The 16,685-nt window shown below is 40.2% G+C and overlaps 2 protein-coding genes across 4 annotated transcripts in view; both read left to right on the top strand.

Moving 5' to 3' along the window:
* Positions 1-6,737: 6,737 nt before the first annotated feature.
* Positions 6,738-11,002, top strand: LOC124977979 (protein PET117 homolog, mitochondrial). The gene is made up of 2 exons (XM_047541939.1): positions 6,738-6,921; positions 10,852-11,002. Exons 1-2 carry the CDS (start codon positions 6,826-6,828, stop codon positions 10,999-11,001), a joined length of 246 nt encoding a protein of 81 aa, XP_047397895.1. The 5' UTR covers positions 6,738-6,825; the 3' UTR covers position 11,002.
* Positions 11,003-11,305: 303 nt separating this feature from the next.
* Positions 11,306-16,685, top strand: part of Kat14 (lysine acetyltransferase 14) — a 34,125-nt gene continuing 28,745 nt past the window's right edge. For all 3 annotated transcript variants that reach the window (XM_047541936.1, XM_047541937.1, XM_047541938.1), the window contains exons 1-2: positions 11,306-11,579; positions 13,490-13,608. In XM_047541936.1, the coding sequence (XP_047397892.1) occupies positions 11,321-11,579; positions 13,490-13,608 (378 nt within the window). In that variant the 5' untranslated portion in view covers positions 11,306-11,320. The remainder of the gene's footprint in view (positions 11,580-13,489; positions 13,609-16,685) is intronic.

Consider the following 16,685-nt stretch of genomic DNA (forward strand, 5'->3'; position numbering starts at 1 on the left):
GCAACAAGCATACCTTCTTCCATAAAAAGAACCAGGGAAGCTGGCACAGTGGTACACGCCTGTAATCCCAGCGGTTCAGGAGGCTGAGGATTGTGAGTTCAAAGCCAGCCTCAGCAATTTAGCAAGGCCCTAAGCAACTCAGTGAGACCCTGTCTCTAAATAAAATATTAAAAAGGGCTGGGTATGCGACTCAGTGGTTAAACGGCCCTGAGTTCAATCCCTAGTACCAAACACACACACACACACACACACACACACACACACACACACACACACACAAAGGGATCCTTGGAGAAATGGCTGATTTAGGACTGGAGCAGGAAATTCACAAGCCTGGGGCATACCATAGTGCCAGAAAACAAAGAAGTGTTAATGAAGGAAAGCGCATGTTGATGGGATTTGTCAAAGGAGCCTTGGACAAAAGAGCTCCCAATGGCCAAAGCAGGAGCCATCTAAGCACTAAAATAAAGTATTTTACTATATTATATTATAACCCAAAGTATAAAATAGCCATGAGTGTATGTTGATATAAATAAGTGATTGAGTAAATTTATAAAAGGGGAGAAGAGACAAATTTTTTTTCGTAGAATTCCAAATTAGTTATGCTGATACATTATTGAATTCACAGCAATTAGTCCTGGTGCTGGAGGAAAAACTGGCTGTTTTGGATTTACTAAGAGAATGTCTATTGTCTTCAATATGTCACCTTCTGTGTTAGTTGGTTTTCAGTCACTGTAACAAATACCCAAGAAACTTATAGTGAGAAAAGTTTCATTTGAGTTGACAGTTTTAAGAGTTTTCAGTCCATGGTTGCTTGACCCTGTTTTTTTGGGCCTGTGGTGAGGAAGCACATCATAATGGTGAGGTCAAACAAGGCTGTTCACCTTGTGGCTAGGAAAAGGCAGAGGGAAAAAGACAGGGAAAGAGTAGAGACTACTAGGGTCCCATTATCCCCTTCAGGGCAGTGGCTGCAAGATCTACCAGTAGGCCTCACCTCTTAAAGGTTCCACCCCCAACCCCAGTGCCAAGTTGGGGAACAAGCCTCTAACATGGGCCTCTGAAGGATATTCCAGATCCAAGTAATAGCACCTCCTACGGGATTTTCAAGGGTAGTTTTGACTACATATTTTTTAAAATTTTCGCTTGATATGCAGAGGGTAACCTTTATAGCCTCAGCCTGAGGAAGATGGGATTCAAAGACATTGGCCACGTGTGGAGGCTACTATAGGGCCATCTGCAAGGAAAAGCTTATTTGCTTTTATATTTTTTTTATTTACTTATTTGTGGTACTGGGCACGGAACTACAGGGACATTCTCCCTCCGAGTTACATTCCCAGCCCTTTTTAGTTTGAGACAGGGTCTCACTAAATTGCCTAGGCTGGTCTTGAACTTGTGATTCTCCTTCCTCAGGTTCCTGAGTAGCTGGGATTGCGGGTGTGCACTCTTGTTTGCCTTTTAAATGATCATAATGATGCCTTAGAGGGTGCCATGTGATATGATGTTTCTGTAATCATTTGATACCAAGATGGAAACATTTACAGGAAAATCAGTCACTAATGCCAATGCTGCCGACACCCTCCACCTTCTTCCCAAACAAACCCCCCACCTCCTCTTTCTCTCTCAGCCCTGCCCTATATAATCATTGCCTTCTAGTCATTGCCTCATGCCTCTGCCCTCACCTGTTAAGTTCATGCCCACTGTGGATTCCACCTTAAACCTCTTTCTCCCTCAGAATACCTTCCAGTGGAGTACTAATGATCCCTATTCTCTAAGACAGAGGTGACTTGAAACCCATCTCTTCCATAATCACTACAAGGACCTGGCCCCGATTCAAGCCCAAATAACGTAAGCCAAATTACACATTTCAGTGGCAAGAGCATTTTTCAAGTCCCCACCCTGTGTGAGGGAAGGTGGAACAAGCATTCTGTGACCACACTGTTCAAACACAGTGGGGGGGATGAATGTGTTCCCTCCTCTTACTTTTCTTTTTTCTTTTCTTACCACTGAGCTACATCCCCAGTCCTTTTTTATTTTGAGACAGTCTTACCAAGTTGCTAAGGCTGGCCTTGAATTCATGATCCTCCAGGCTCAGCCTCTGAATTGCTGGAATTACAGGCAAATGCCATAGCACCTGGCTCAATTTTCAATTCTTGATTCTTCTCAAGCTCTGTATTGTTTGATGTTGCTTCTTACTTAGAGGAAGCTGAAGGGAGAGAATGAGGGTAGACTGCTGTTGTAAAGCATTTGGAACATCCATTGTTCCCTGCAGGAGAGCAGTGGTTACTCTGGGCACATCTGGGTTGACAGAATTGAGAGGGGCATAAGCTGACATGACCTAGATGCCAAGACACTAGAATAAGCCCAGGTGTGTCTGTAATCCCAGCTACTCAGGAGGTTGAGGCAGGAAGATTGCAGGTTCAAGTCCAGCCTAGGCAATTTTTTTTTTTTTTTTTTTTTTGGTGGGGGGAGAAAACTAGAATAAAGGCAGATACACAAGGTTCAGAAATTCTGACCTAAAATTATACTAAATCAGCCATATTTCCTAATCTTTGTCCCACCCAGTCAACATAAAATAGGATAGTATTTGCATAGCTTGCTGAGATCAAACTTGAGGAACCTTGAGGAGTTTCAAGGCTAATAATTACATTTTTTTCACAATAGTCTTATGAAAAGGAAAAACAAAAAGGTATATAATTACAAGATGAAAAGGAAAAAGTATTGAAGGAGATTTAAATATCAAATTTGTTTACATTTTCCTGACATAATATTTTCAAATGAAAAACTAGAACTTGCTTTTTAAAGCTTAATGGTTTTTTTATATCACGTTTTATGTTTTTTCTATTTTCTTTTTTTCTGTTTTTCAATACCGGGGATTGAACCCAGGGGCATTCTACCACTGAGCTACATTCTCAGTCCTTTTTGAGACAGAGTTTCACTAAGTTGCTGAGGCTGGCCTTGAACAGCAATTACAGGTGTGTGCCCACAGTACATGACTTCTTGAATTTGTATTTAAAGGATCTAACAACACTTTTCTTCCATGAACAATGTAATACTGTTTTTTTCTTTTCTAATACTGTGAGTGAATTTCGAATGCAATCGAACTTAGTCTCACCTAAGACTAAAGATCATCCTAGACTTAGGTTTTACAATTTTTAAAGTTTATGTGGTGCAAAAGTAATATACATTCAGTAGAAACTGGGATTGGGGATTGAACCCAGACCCTTACATATGCTAAGTATGCAATCTACCACTAAGCTATGCCCCCAGCCCCCAATTTTGAACTTTGATCCTTTCCCACGCTAACAATGTGTAATGTAATCCTCTCCCATGATGCTGGGAGGGCAGCAAGGTACAGCTCCTAGTGACCCACAGGATCATAAGGGAGACAACTGACACCCGATGGTGTGCTACATGGCTAAACCAGGATATTTGTTTGGTAGGTGAGGTGTATTCAGTATTTTCAATTTAGGATGAACTTATTGGTACCTAATCCTATTGTAAATTGAGAAACATCTATATTTTGAAACAATGAAACTAATTCACAACTTGGGCAAGCACTGTCAGAGGGATCATCCTGGGATCCCACCAAAAGTCTATTCAGCTACAAACTGATATTTTCAAAACATGTGATTTGAAGGATTCAGGGCCACCATCCACAGCAGAAGAGAGAGGAGCCTTCCTTCTGCCCTCCCTCTTTCTTCCCCCACCTCCTTCCTGCAGGGTTGAGGGGGTCTAGGTCTTCTGACTCCCAGGAAGACATTGGCGTCAAGGTTCCCACATGCCTAATCACCACATGCCTGACTTTGGTGCAGTCATACTATTAATTACCCATCTCAACTAGTGCACCGAAAAGGAAAAAGACGTTATTCTCCCTACAGTACAGAGGAGGAAACTGAGGCTCAGAGAAGTAAGAGATTGTCCCCAAATTATGCAGCATGTGATCAGCTGCATTAAGTCAAAAATTCTACTTACCAGCGTCTTGCTGTAGAGCTTTGCTTGCTCGTAGAGGCCAACTTCTGATAAGAACATCCAAGCTGGAGGACTGCAGCAATTTTCCTGCTTGAAGGGAGGCTTGCAAGACACAAACATAGAATCTCGAAAGGCACGTTTCTCTAAAGTCCATTTTCAGGTGAGCAATAGCATTCCCAGAGGGCAAATGCTATTACTCGTGAATCTATCAAGTGACTGCGTTTTTTTTTTTTTTTTTCCCCTTTTTTCTTCTATTTATCCATTCCCCCTTCTGTCACCTGTGTGTTTAGTCATTTTCTCTTCCTCTCTTCCTGGTTTGCAACGGCCATCTTCTTGCTGTGTCCTTACATGGTAGAGAAAATAAGTCCTAGTTTCTTTCTCTTCTTAAGTGGACATTAATCTCATCATGAGGCTCTACCTTCAAGACCTCACCTAAACCTAATTAACTTCCCAAAGTCCCCACCTAATACCATCCCTTGGGTGATTAGGTTTTGAACATATGAATTTGGGGCGGGGGCACAGCATAACATTTGCTACTTGTCAACTATCTTTTTTGCCTGTTTTATTGTGATTATTTGACACACCAGACTGTTTTCCTTCCATGTGTTTAGTTGCTTGAGGGATGGAGGGTTACCTTGAATCCACTCCTCCTGGCACATTCCCAATTTGTTGGAAGAAGGAAAGTAATCAACACAGAAAAAAGCTGATCACCAAGTCTAGACTTTTCTCTTTGAAGACATATTCATTTATTCATTCATATTCAACTTAAAGAAACACTTTAAGTTTTCCCAGAAAATTATTTTTATTCTAAAACACTATATGCTTAAAAAATGTACTTAGACTAGATGGAAATTATTTTAATGGGAAAAAAATTACTCTTCAATGCTTGATGGTATGCAGTCACTCTCTCAGTTCAGTAATTTAAGTGACAGTAATCATACAAAAATCCTGCTTAAGCTTATAAATATTTAAACGGATAATCCACTTTTTAAATTTCACTCAGTTCACACAGAAATGATTTTTTAAAAGAAGAGTACTTTTCAAGAAGATAAGTTGAGGGCTGGGGAGATAGCTCAGCTGGTAGAGGGCTTGCCTGGCAAGCACAAGGCCCTGAGTTCGATCCCCAGTACCGCAAAAAAAAAAAAAAAGAAGATAAGTTGAAAACTCAAAACAGAATGAGAAATGTCATCCAATGCCCTGATATATATCCTAAGGACATGCATCTCTGTTGAACCCTCACTGATCTACATTGTGGGGTCTACCACAAGTAAAGAGCAGTCAAATATAATTTTTATTTCCTTAGATAAATATGTAAATATACTCTAAGTTAAACTGGTTCTCATTCCAAAGTTCATTAGGGATGGAGCTTCATTTTCCAATTTAATAGTACATTCTTCTCAGGCTGCAAAAAAAAAAAAAATGCTGTGGATGGAATGACATTTGAAAAAAGTATCTTTTAAATTTTTAAAACTATATTTCAATATTTGAGTGATATTTGCCCCATACCATTTATGCTCATGTTATAGAACCTGGAAAAGTAACACACTATGAACACAGATGAATGTTGGAGAAGACCTTGGGTGAGGCTAAGCAAGACCTACCCCTAATCAATATGGTATATAACTATTTCCACAGAAAGAAGCTCTTTCAGTATGCATTTTAGTGGGAAAGACTAATTTAATGCTGAACATGTCTTTATGGACTGCACTATCAGACACTTAAAAGGTTTCTGGCCCATGCCTGAAATCCCAGTGACTTGGGAGGCTGAGACAGGAGGATGGAAAGTTCAAAACTCGCTTCTGCAATTTAGTGAGGCCCTACCTAAGCAACTTAGCCAGACTCTGTCTCAAAATAAAATAACTAAATGAATAAATAGAACTGGGGCTATAACTCAGTGGTGAAGTGCTCCCAGGTTCAATCTCCAGTACAAAAAAAAAAAAAAAAAAAAAAAAAAGTTTCTGGGCGGACATACCGCTTTCTCCTAGAATAGTGGAAAATTATGCCTTGCTTAGTTCTTACGCTACATTGTCATTTATTTTCCTAGTAATATGAGCATAGGGAATCCTGCATTACTGACGCAAAAACTAAGGCTTCCTTAGTTTAAAAATGATTCCTTAAAGATTATGCGGGCAGCTAGGGTCAGGGCAAATCTCTCATCAGGAGGTGTGGCTGCCCAGTTAGCATGCTGTTTCTCCACTTTTCGATTTTAAGAAAACTCGGAGCTTGACCGGTAGCTCCACCGAGTCAAGATGAAGAAAGGTGACTGTATCTACTACTTTTAATTATGGGTCCTTAAGAATAAACTCCACGACTCTCACCCGCGCCCCTGGAGCAGCCCAACCAGCGGTGGTGGCCTCTACTCCACAAAAGGGCAACAAGGGGCTATGTTTAGGTGAGGTATCCAGCAAAGCACCTGGGTCAGCCAGATGGTCAGAATGTAGGAGCGGAGTCAGCATGCGACTCCAGTGTGAATACCGGACCCTCTAGAAATACCCCAGGCCTCTGGAGGCAGGTGGACAAGACCGAGCTCAGGCATGGAATCCCCGGACCTGGCAAGCTGCTGGGGTCACCTTTGGGTCGGAGCTTTTTGTAATTTGAATCGGGGGTGTCTTTCTGCCAGGCGGATAGGAAAAAGGTCCCTCCAGTCCCAGGGCGCTCGTTAAGTCACTCAGCGAGTGGAGCAAGGGCGCCTCTCGGTACTCGGCTCTCGATTGCTTGCGCCTGGAGGCGGGTAACACACAAGAACTCTGCGCTCGAGGTGTCAAGCCTGGCCCGAACCGGCAGCGACGCGCGCTCGGCGGTGGCCCCGGCGCCTGGGGCTGGCGGGAGAAGGAGGCCGCGGCGGCTTACGCGGGGATGTCGAGGAGCTCGAAGGTGGTGCTGGGCCTCTCGGTGCTGCTGACGGCGGCCACGGTCGCTGGCGTGCACCTGAAGCAGCGGCAGGACCTGCAGGTCGGTGTCACGTGACCGTCCCTTCCGGGGCCCGCGGGCAGCAGCCTGGGGCCTCTGGTGGGCTCTGCCCGCGTGGCCAGCTGCGCTCCCCACGTCTGTGCCCCTGCGACCCGCCTCTGGGCTCGGCGGTGGCGCGCCCCGCATCCCCACGCATTCGCGGCCGCGGGTCTGAGGCCACCCCGGCCTACGGCGCCCGCGGCCGTGCAGCCCCGGCGTCCTGGCGGACCTGCTGCTGGCCAGCGCCCAGGCGCCCGCTCCAAGGGGGTTTTCCCGCGAAAGCACGCTCCTGCGTGCCCAGCAGTTGTGTTTTCAGCTCACAGTCAGCTCGCATTGATGCGGTCTTGTCAGCATCCCGCTTGGACCGCTGGAAAGTGCGAGACAGAGAAGGGCTTCCTTTGGGGCACCTTCAGCAAGTTATCCGCCTCTCCCCACCCGTCGGGCACAGGTTGGCGCTAAAGCGTAAGGCAGTTGAGGCTAAAGATTTTATCCCAGGATAAAGCTGGCTCCCCCTCACCCACCCACCTTTCGTGCCTTTGGCCAAGGTAATTTGATGAGATAGTTGTAAATTTTGCTTAGGTGAATAGTTTGCTATGAACAATGTAGATTCTGGGAATGATAAAGATACTGTCCTCCAGTTATCTTTTTGGTACTGGTATTTCTGGAGATAAATGTGACTTAACTCATCCATGACTGAGCATCTGTTCTCTCTCTCTGTTTGTATTTTCTTTGTCAAGTTGGCAAACCTTCAGTGATTGATCTGTCACTCTGTGCCAGGCACAGCACTAGGTACTTTGGGAATACAAAAACAAGGAAACAAACGCTCCAGAGTCCATAAATAATTTGGAACAGTGCTAAATATTGCAAGCAGGTCATTGTTGAACTTTCAAGTAACATCTTGTCAGGTAGTTGAGTAGAACCTAGTTTGCCAAGGGTGAAAGTAATGATCTGAATGAATCAGAGTCAATAGTCTTTTCTTAATTTACTTGTCCAATGTTTGGACTATGCTGTGTGTGGTTGGTATACAGAGATGAAGCAGATGAAGTCTTTGTCCTGAGTGTTCACAATCTGGATGGAGATTGGAGGAGAGAAAGCTTGTAATGGCACAAGAATTTTGAGGTGGGATTGGGATGACCAATGATGGAAAAGCACAGAAGATATTAGAGAATTGGGATTGAAGTATGATTACAAGAAGGTAGCTTTTGGACTAGAGGCAGGGTACTTCTTCTGTAGAAGGAAAAGATGATGATCCTGAGAAAGTTGAAATGGAGTAGAGGATGGAATGTCAAGGTAATCCTGAGGTCAGTGAAACTAGTAGGTTTTGGAGAGAATGGGGTGGGGATGGGTTAGAGCTTTGTCCTGAACCCTAGCTATGCATCTCATGTTCCTGAGAAGTTTTTACAATATGAGTAAGGTTTGGGCCTCCACCCCAGACCAGTTGCAGTCTTGTGAGAATGAAAACTTGGTTTAGGTGTGTTCCAAAAGGCACCCGGAGTGCTTTAATACACACCGCTAGAATTGAGAACTACTACATTAGAGAATGGAAAAGTGGAAGAACAGAAAGACTTAGTATTTGAAGTTAGAGATGAAGAAAAGATTGATCTGTTTTTATATCCAGAACTTCACTAGGCACTTACTTTCTAGCAATGGGAAAGAGTAGGACAAGAAGGACATGGTAGGTTTGTTGGAAAGTTCTGAAGAAGAAAGAAATTGAATGACTGGTGTTTCCTGATTGAAGTCTACCACATACTAGGCCCATGTTCAGTATTCATCATTAATCCTCACAGTAACCTGCAGAAACCAAGTACAGATAGTCCCTAACTTATAGCTCTTTTACTTAAAATTTTTTGACTTTACAGTGGTGGGAAAACAATATGGTTTGCACTCAGTAGGAACTGTACTTCAAATTTCAGTATTTTCCCAGGCTAGTGATTAGGGACTGTGATCCTCTCTTTAGATGCTGGTCAGTGGAGCAAACCACAGCTCCCGGTCAGCCACACAGTAATGACTACAGATAGTACTGTGGTGCTAGGCTCTAATGTTTGTTTGGTAGGTTAGGTGTATTCAACACATTTTCAACTTCTCATATTTTCAACTTAGATGGGTTTATCAGGATGTAACCCTATTGTAAGTCAAGGAGCATCTGTAGTGCTACATGAACCAGAGTTCAAGGTGTCAGAGTTGTGATAGTGAGGAGGTCCGAGGTGATAAGGGAGGTGTTCTTGAATAATTTAAGTGTAACTCACAGGGAGGATGTATGAAGCCGTCACCTGGAGAAAGATAGCAGATGATGGAATGGAGAGCAAGATCAGATAGAGCATGTGCTGATATCTCTGAAAAAGGAGATGAGAACTGGGAGGTAGATGTGGAAAGCCCACCCAGCTAATGATGTGGGCTTTGGGGGCAAAATGTATTGATGTAATGGGGTTGGTGACAGGTAGACCTGGGATGGGGAAAGTAGAGTAAGCGCCTCTGTTTTTGTCTCAGTGGGGATTTAAGAAAATCCAGTATCAATTGAGTTATCAGTCCTGGGACTCTTAAATTTCCCAACTGTCTCATAATAGCAAATTAAACTTTAGGTCTGGAAGACATCCAGAAAAAAAAACCAAAAAAAAAACTAGGTGAGTTTTTAAAAATAGATGATTTTTTTTTTAAATAAACCAAACATACTCAGGCCCCTCCCCCATTAATTCTATTTTTAAAAGCTGCTGTTAACTTATTAGGGGGCATGTGGCTCAGTAGTAGAGCACTTGCCTAACATATTCCAGACCCTGGGTTCAGTCCCCAGCACCACAAAAAACAAAACAGTAGAAATGACAGCAACAAAAAATGCTTTAGTGCCTTATTGATAAGTATTTTGTGAGCTATAAATTGTAAAATATTAGTTATTAGTAATGACTGAATTGATATTTTAAAATGTCTCAGCTGAGCATAGTGGTGCATGCCTATAATCCAGGCTACTTGGTAGGCCAAAATTGGAGGATGACAAGTTCAAGGCCAGCCTGAGAAACTTAGCAAGACCCTGCCTAAAAAATGAAAAGGGCAGAGGGTGTAGCTCAGTGATAGAGCACCCCTGGTTTCAATCCTCAGTATCCCACCCTCCCACACACACATACATAGACAAAAGTCTCATCTTAGTTACCAGGTCCACATTCTGAAATTTCTCCTGTCTTTTTAGTGCCTATTAAGGTAACTACTGTTGATAGGCCTTATTTTTTTCCTCTAGAAGTAGTTATTCTTTTAGAAAACTTTTCTTTGTTACATAATTGATTAGTAATTTTGTATAATTTCTCCCTTTTCACTTTATATACTAGAAGTTCAGTACTTTATGTTTATTATTTTGTTTTTGTGGTGCTGGTATTGAACCCAACAGTTTGTTCATGCTAGGCAAGTACTCTACCAGCTGGGCTGTATCCCCAGCCCATAATCCAGTTCTCTGTTTTCTTGTACCTAAATTATTAAGACAATTTGTTCAGATTTCAATAATCTTTCTTTTTTTTTCTTGATAATTATTATTCATCTAGGATAACTGTTAATAGGAAAGTAGTTCAGAGTATTATTGTAATAACTCAGCAAATTTTTAAAGAATCATATATCCATTAGGCTTTTAAAATTCAACAGAGTTCCCTTTTTTGTTTGTTTTTGTTTTTTCTTTTCTGTACTTAATTAAATTCTGTGTACTTAATGTTCAGGAATATCTTAAAATGTGGAAAGAAGTCATTTCAGTAATGATACTATAGTGCACTCCCAAATTTATCTGATGGTTTCTTTGTTACACTTTACATTTGTACAGAAAGTTAAAATAGTAATTGGGTATTTGGAATCTGAACATTTTAAGTGTATTTTGGTAACACTGTTATTTGGATTTTAATGGCACAAGAATGGGAACCACCTGTTCAGGGTGTTACTGAAATCTGTTTCTTTCGTTTTTAGAGGCTTCGTGACGGAGTGATCAGAGATATTGAGAGGCAAAATCGAAAAAAAGAAAACATTCGTCTTTTGGGAGAACAGATTATTTTGACTGAGCAACTTGAAGCAGAACGAGAGAAGATGTTATTGGAAAAAGGATCTCAAAAAACATGACTTTAAACGAATGTGAAATATGAATGGGACAGAGCACTGAGACTGTGTGTGTTGTGTGTGTGTGTTGATGGAGAATAGCTTAGTGAGATCTTCACCCTTCTTGTGACTGTCCTTTTAAACTTGATGAAATAAAGGACAGTGGATCCTATACCCTAAATGACTGCTTTAAGAATCCCCTATGTTTGAACAAAGAAGTTGTGGGCAGACACTCTCTGAAGAGTTTCTGCCTGTGTGATTCTGGTAGAAGCCCCTTTAACTTCAGTGTCCAGACTTCAGATCTGTTACTGAAGAGCACTTCTGAACTTGTGAGAAGGAAGGTATGGATAGTAACATCCACCTCAGTAGTTTGATAAGTCGACACGATGACGAAGCCACAAGAACATCTACCTCAGAAGGACTGGAGGAGGGTGAAGTGGAGGGAGAGACTCTCCTGATTGTAGAATCAGAAGATCAGGCATCCGTGGACTTATCTCATGACCAGAGTGGGGATTCCCTCAACAGCGATGAAGGAGATGTGTCGTGGATGGAGGAGCAACTGTCCTACTTCTGTGACAAGTGTCAAAAATGGATACCGGCCAGTAAGGAGCTTCTCAATTCGTTTGTTTGTCAATTCCTGTGTGAAGGTTTATTTTTCCAACTTGTGAAAGATACATGAATGTGAACTAGATCTAAATAAAAGGATAATTATTACATTTTTTAATTTAGTTGATCAAATACAAGTTTATATAACACATAGACACATTTTGTACTAATAAAAATTGTTGCCAACCACTATTCCATTGTTAAATTAATATTCTTGATGGTGACCCAATAAAAATTGGAAAATTGGAAATCCTGTGTTACTGAAGGAATTAAGCCACATTTTTCTAACAAGATTATGTTATGGGTTGAGGACCAAATTCTAGCCCAAGTGTAGAATTAAAGTTCAAATCAAAACCATTACTATGGTATATTTGATTTATGTGGAAAACGATCATCTGTTAAAGCGAGGTTAGAATTAGCAGGTTGAAGGTATTTAATGCCCTTTTCTAGGACCAGTCTTATTTCCCACTTGCAGTTCTCTTTTATCTGCTGGAGAGAGTTATGCACACACATCTTGAAGTTTTCAGCTGCCAGCTTCTTTACTCCTGGGCTTTGCCAACCATCATACAATTCATACCAAAACAGGATTTTTTCCATTAGGCAAGAAACTAGAAAAGACATGCTGGAGGAATGCTTTGTGTAAAAGAATTCATAACTAAGTGAAAATTATATATCACACATACATTTATGTACACATTATATACATACATGTTGTATGTATAATATATAAATTTTATGTATAGTGAAGAATCAATTTCTGGTATGTGGATATGTTTCTGATTAAAATAAGTTCAACTTTTCAAATTAACAATGACTATTAATAAGTTAATAGTAATTTTTTCACAAAAGATAAACCAGAATTTACAATTTCTTAGCTGGCTTTTGTTTCTGAGCTGTCTGTGTTTATTAATGCAGAATTGTGTCCTGAATATCTCGGCGGCTGTTTGTCCTTACAGGGTAAATTTTAAACACCCTTTGTGGTCAGGCCCCTCTAATTTCTTCAGCCTCTTCTATCCCCCACATAAACAGAACTTTGTTGTTAGAATCAACTTTTCATTCTCCACAAACAGTTCTTTCTTACCCCTAGGACTTTGCACATTTTTGTTTCCTTTCTGGACTATGTGTCCAAGGGTATATGCCCTCCCACCCCCCAGACCCAAGGCACTACTCTGCCTGGTCAATTTCTAGTTTCTCTTAGTGACCCAATATACCTCTCTTTTTCCAAGTATCCTGACTCCCTTTTATGTGCTCTCTTACTGCCCTATGGTGCACATCATGTTCCACTCCTGTGGTTTTCAGGTCCTAAAAGCATTATAAAAGCATTATCACCTAGGGATACAATGTAGAAGCCTAGGCTCTACCTCGTAAACTGATTGATTTCATTTAGGGAGACCTAGGCATAGTTAGAAAAGTCTCATGTCCCTGAGTGGTTCTGATGCACCGTAAAAAGGGAAAAGCACTATGCTGCTGGGATTACCTCTTACCTATTTTCTCCTTTGTGGCCCTTCCAGATTTGTAAACCCGTGACAGCAGGCGCCACGCCTTTGTGGTTCCTAGCCCTGTGCGTGGCAGATTGTGGGAGATCAGATGTTTTTTTGAACTTTAAAGGGACCCGCCTAGAGGAGTCCAGGAATGTAACAATTGGAGAATCCAGTTAGAGCAATCATACCTGCTTTTCCAGTACCTTTCTCCTAAAAGTTAAGGATCCATAGATCCTAGTAGGGGTGTATATCTGATGTTAGAAGAATAAAACTCTTCCCCCTTTCCCAGAGCCATCCTGCTATTGTGGGTTGACTGATTAAAAAAAACTCAGCAAACTTAGAAATCTAGTTGACAAACTGATTAAAACTTTGGGTTGCTTGTATTCTAGATAAACCTGTGATGTGACTTTTTGTTTTTCTCCTAGGTCAGCTGAGGGAACAACTCAGTTACCTTAAGGGTGATAATTTTTTTAGGTTTACTTGTTCTGATTGCTCGGCAGATGGCAAGGAACAGTATGAGAGGCTGAAGCTGACATGGCAACAAGTGAGTAAAAAGCTCTTCTCTAGAATTCATCATGTTGGTCCTCCAGAAATTTCTTGGAAAGAATATTCAGAGCAAGGAACATTTCTATGAGCTTTTGTTGTGTTTTAAGAGATACTGTTCAGTTCACAATGAAAATCGATATGAAGTATGTGGACAGAGGAATTCTTGGTTAAAAAAAAATACTTGCTGTTAATTTAGTAAATTGGGTTTGAGATTCTTGAAAATGTCACACAATTTTGTGTATATCTAACATCAAGCTCTGATTTTAATTGAAAGTGCAGTTTACATTTTTCTGATAGCAGTTTTTAGAACAGCAAAACCCATAGGTTGGCTACACTGGAAATAGATTTGGAAGAAGTAACGTGACTAGATTGCAAACACCATTGTTACCCAGCCTTTCTGCATTTAAATTCAGATTTTTTTTTGTTGATGAATATTTAATGTCTACTTTTAACCATCTCCAATACCAGCACTTTAATCCAAGCCAACTATAACCTGAGTAATAGCTTTAAAAAAAATTTTTTTTTTATAGTTGTAGGTGGACAGAATGTCTTTATTTTTATTTATTTATTTTTTTTAGAATGTCTTTATTTTATTTGTTTATTTTTATGTGGTGCTAAGGATCAAACCCTCACACATGTTAGTCAAGCACTTTGCCACTGAGATACAGCCCCAGTCTTGAGCAATAGCTTTTTACTGATCTCTGACTTATATTAATTTTTTTGGTTTTGTTTTGGTATCGATATTTATATGTAATCCAAGGTATAAACAATGTTTCAAAAAAATTACTCAGTTTTTGTGCACATGCATTTGTGTGTATGTGTGTTTTGTTTTTTTGTGGTGCTGGGGTTCAAACCTGGGCCCTGCCTATACTAGGTAAGTGCTTTACTGCTGATCTGCACACCTAGCCCTCAGTTTTGATGTTTACTTAACAAATACTCAGTCCCTGTGGTGAACCAAGAACTTTTATAGATCTCCATTGCTGTGAACTGTGTGAATGAGACCACAAAGCCTACTGTCCTCAGGCAACTGACATTCAGTATTTACTTTAGATAATAAACAGATAAACATGATAATTACCCATAGCACTTACTGCTTTGAAGAAAATAAACAGAATGATGAGAAGGGTTTTAGATTATACCATTTTGGCCTGTAAGTGTTCCTTGTAAATTGTTGCCATAGCAGCCTGAGACTATTATCTTAATTACCAGTACTTTATTAGAATATCTCATGAAATCTGTCACTGGTGAATTTAGGAAACCTTTTTTGACTTGTCCTCCCACCAAAAAATATTTATATACATATATAGATGTATGTATGTATATATGTATATATACATTAAAAAAGTTTGAATTGAGGATATGAGGATATAATCACATGAATATCGGAGTACTTTTCTCAAAGTATACATGGGATATTATATGTAGGCAAAGTCATGTTAATATTAATGGAGCAGATTCATATTTGGCTGACAAGTAGCTTCTCAAAAAAGCTGTAAATGGAAGAGGAGCAAATAAATGTAATTTGTCATTTTTGAGAATGTGGGTTTTCTGTGGAGGTTGTTTTAAAAAGAAAAGCTAGCTTTTTTTATTATATTCCTCAGTATATATAATATTGGCTCAATTTGCATATTTAAGCAGCATCACTTGAAAAATATTTTTTCACTTCCAGAAGAATATCAATGGTGAATAATTCGCTGGTAGGATGAAGTGACAATTTAGGTCACACACATGGTTCTCAGCAAACTACTGACCAGTGTTTCCAGTTGCATCTGAAAAAGCCTATCTTTCATCAAAGACCTGAAAGAATCACTTGGTCTTGAATAACTCCATTGATGTCTCCAATACTTAGAATATTAGAATCTGGACTTTCTCTTTTTTAAGTCTTAAACTCTGATTTATCAAAGTAATAAGGAGGCCAGGCATGGTGGTACATGCCTGTAATTCCAGCTTCTTGGCAAATTGAGGCAGGAGAATCATAAGTTAGAGGCCAGCCTGAGTAACTTAGCAAGACCTTATCCTAAAATAAAAAAATAAAAGACTGGGGAGGCAGGGCTGGGGTTGTGGCAGAGTGCTTGCCTAGCATCTGTGAGGCACTGGGTTCAATTCTCAGCATCACATAGAAACAAAATAAAGGCCCACTGACAACTAAAAAGTATTAAAAAAAAAAAAAAAAAAAAGACTGGGAGGTAGCCCAGTGATAGAGCACCCCTGAGTTCAATTCATAGTACTTGGGGCGGGGGTGGGGGGGGGTAATAAGTAGAAATGCTTGTAACAAACAGCATTTTGTTCGTATTACAAAATATCAATAGTAAAGAGGTCTGGTTTCTGAACCAAAAGGCCCTTTCCCTCTATACCTTTTCTTCCTTGGTGACTCTTGTGAACAAGTTTGATACATAGAAGAAACTTTATCAAACATTTAGGAGGGAATGGGGCATTTTTGCATTCATGTACTAGAGACTCATGGCACAGGTGAAGCTATCATGATCTGGCCTCATTTTTTTCTGGGTGTTCTTCAACAGTTCCTGTGGCACTGCCAATTCTGAGGTAGGCCTTAGGGATAGATACATTGATCCACCAGATTGGCTTCATTACTGATGAGCTTGGTCTCGTACTGTGTGATTAGAAAACTAAACTGGAATTCATTCTTTTAGATCACAAATTCCAGAAGCGATGGAGAAACAGGTCCTTTATATATTAGGATATAGTTTGTACAGTAAATAATAAGTGATGATAGTGACAAATTATTTTCAAGTAAGTATGTGAACTTGTAAGTCATTAAATATCAGACATACAGAAAAGTACTGGAAATAAAATAACATACACATATCTATCTTTGAGATTACTAGTGAATACATGTTTCTGAATACTCTTGTATTCTGAGAGTGGGCAAAGCTCATTCCATAATTAAAGTATTTATTGAACATCATCAATCTTCAGAACTTTTATCTTCTCAAATTGAAACTTCACATTCATTAAATAAGTCTCGATGGGTGTTAACTGTTGAAAGGAAGTAATTTGTAGGCTGATGTGGATCAAATGCAAAATTAAGAGGAAGACTTTTTTTTAATTGGTTCT

Source organism: Sciurus carolinensis, chromosome 2, assembly GCF_902686445.1.
Source record: "Sciurus carolinensis chromosome 2, mSciCar1.2, whole genome shotgun sequence".
Taxonomy (NCBI): domain Eukaryota; kingdom Metazoa; phylum Chordata; class Mammalia; order Rodentia; family Sciuridae; genus Sciurus; species Sciurus carolinensis.

Bases quoted from the DNA above. Each gene is read 5' to 3' on its own strand.
- LOC124977979 (XM_047541939.1), top strand. From the start codon at position 6,826: ATGTCGAGGAGCTCGAAGGTGGTGCTGGGCCTCTCGGTGCTGCTGACG. The intron at 6,922-10,851 runs GTCGGTGTCACG...TTTCGTTTTTAG, and splicing joins AGCAGCGGCAGGACCTGCAG to AGGCTTCGTGACGGAGTGAT.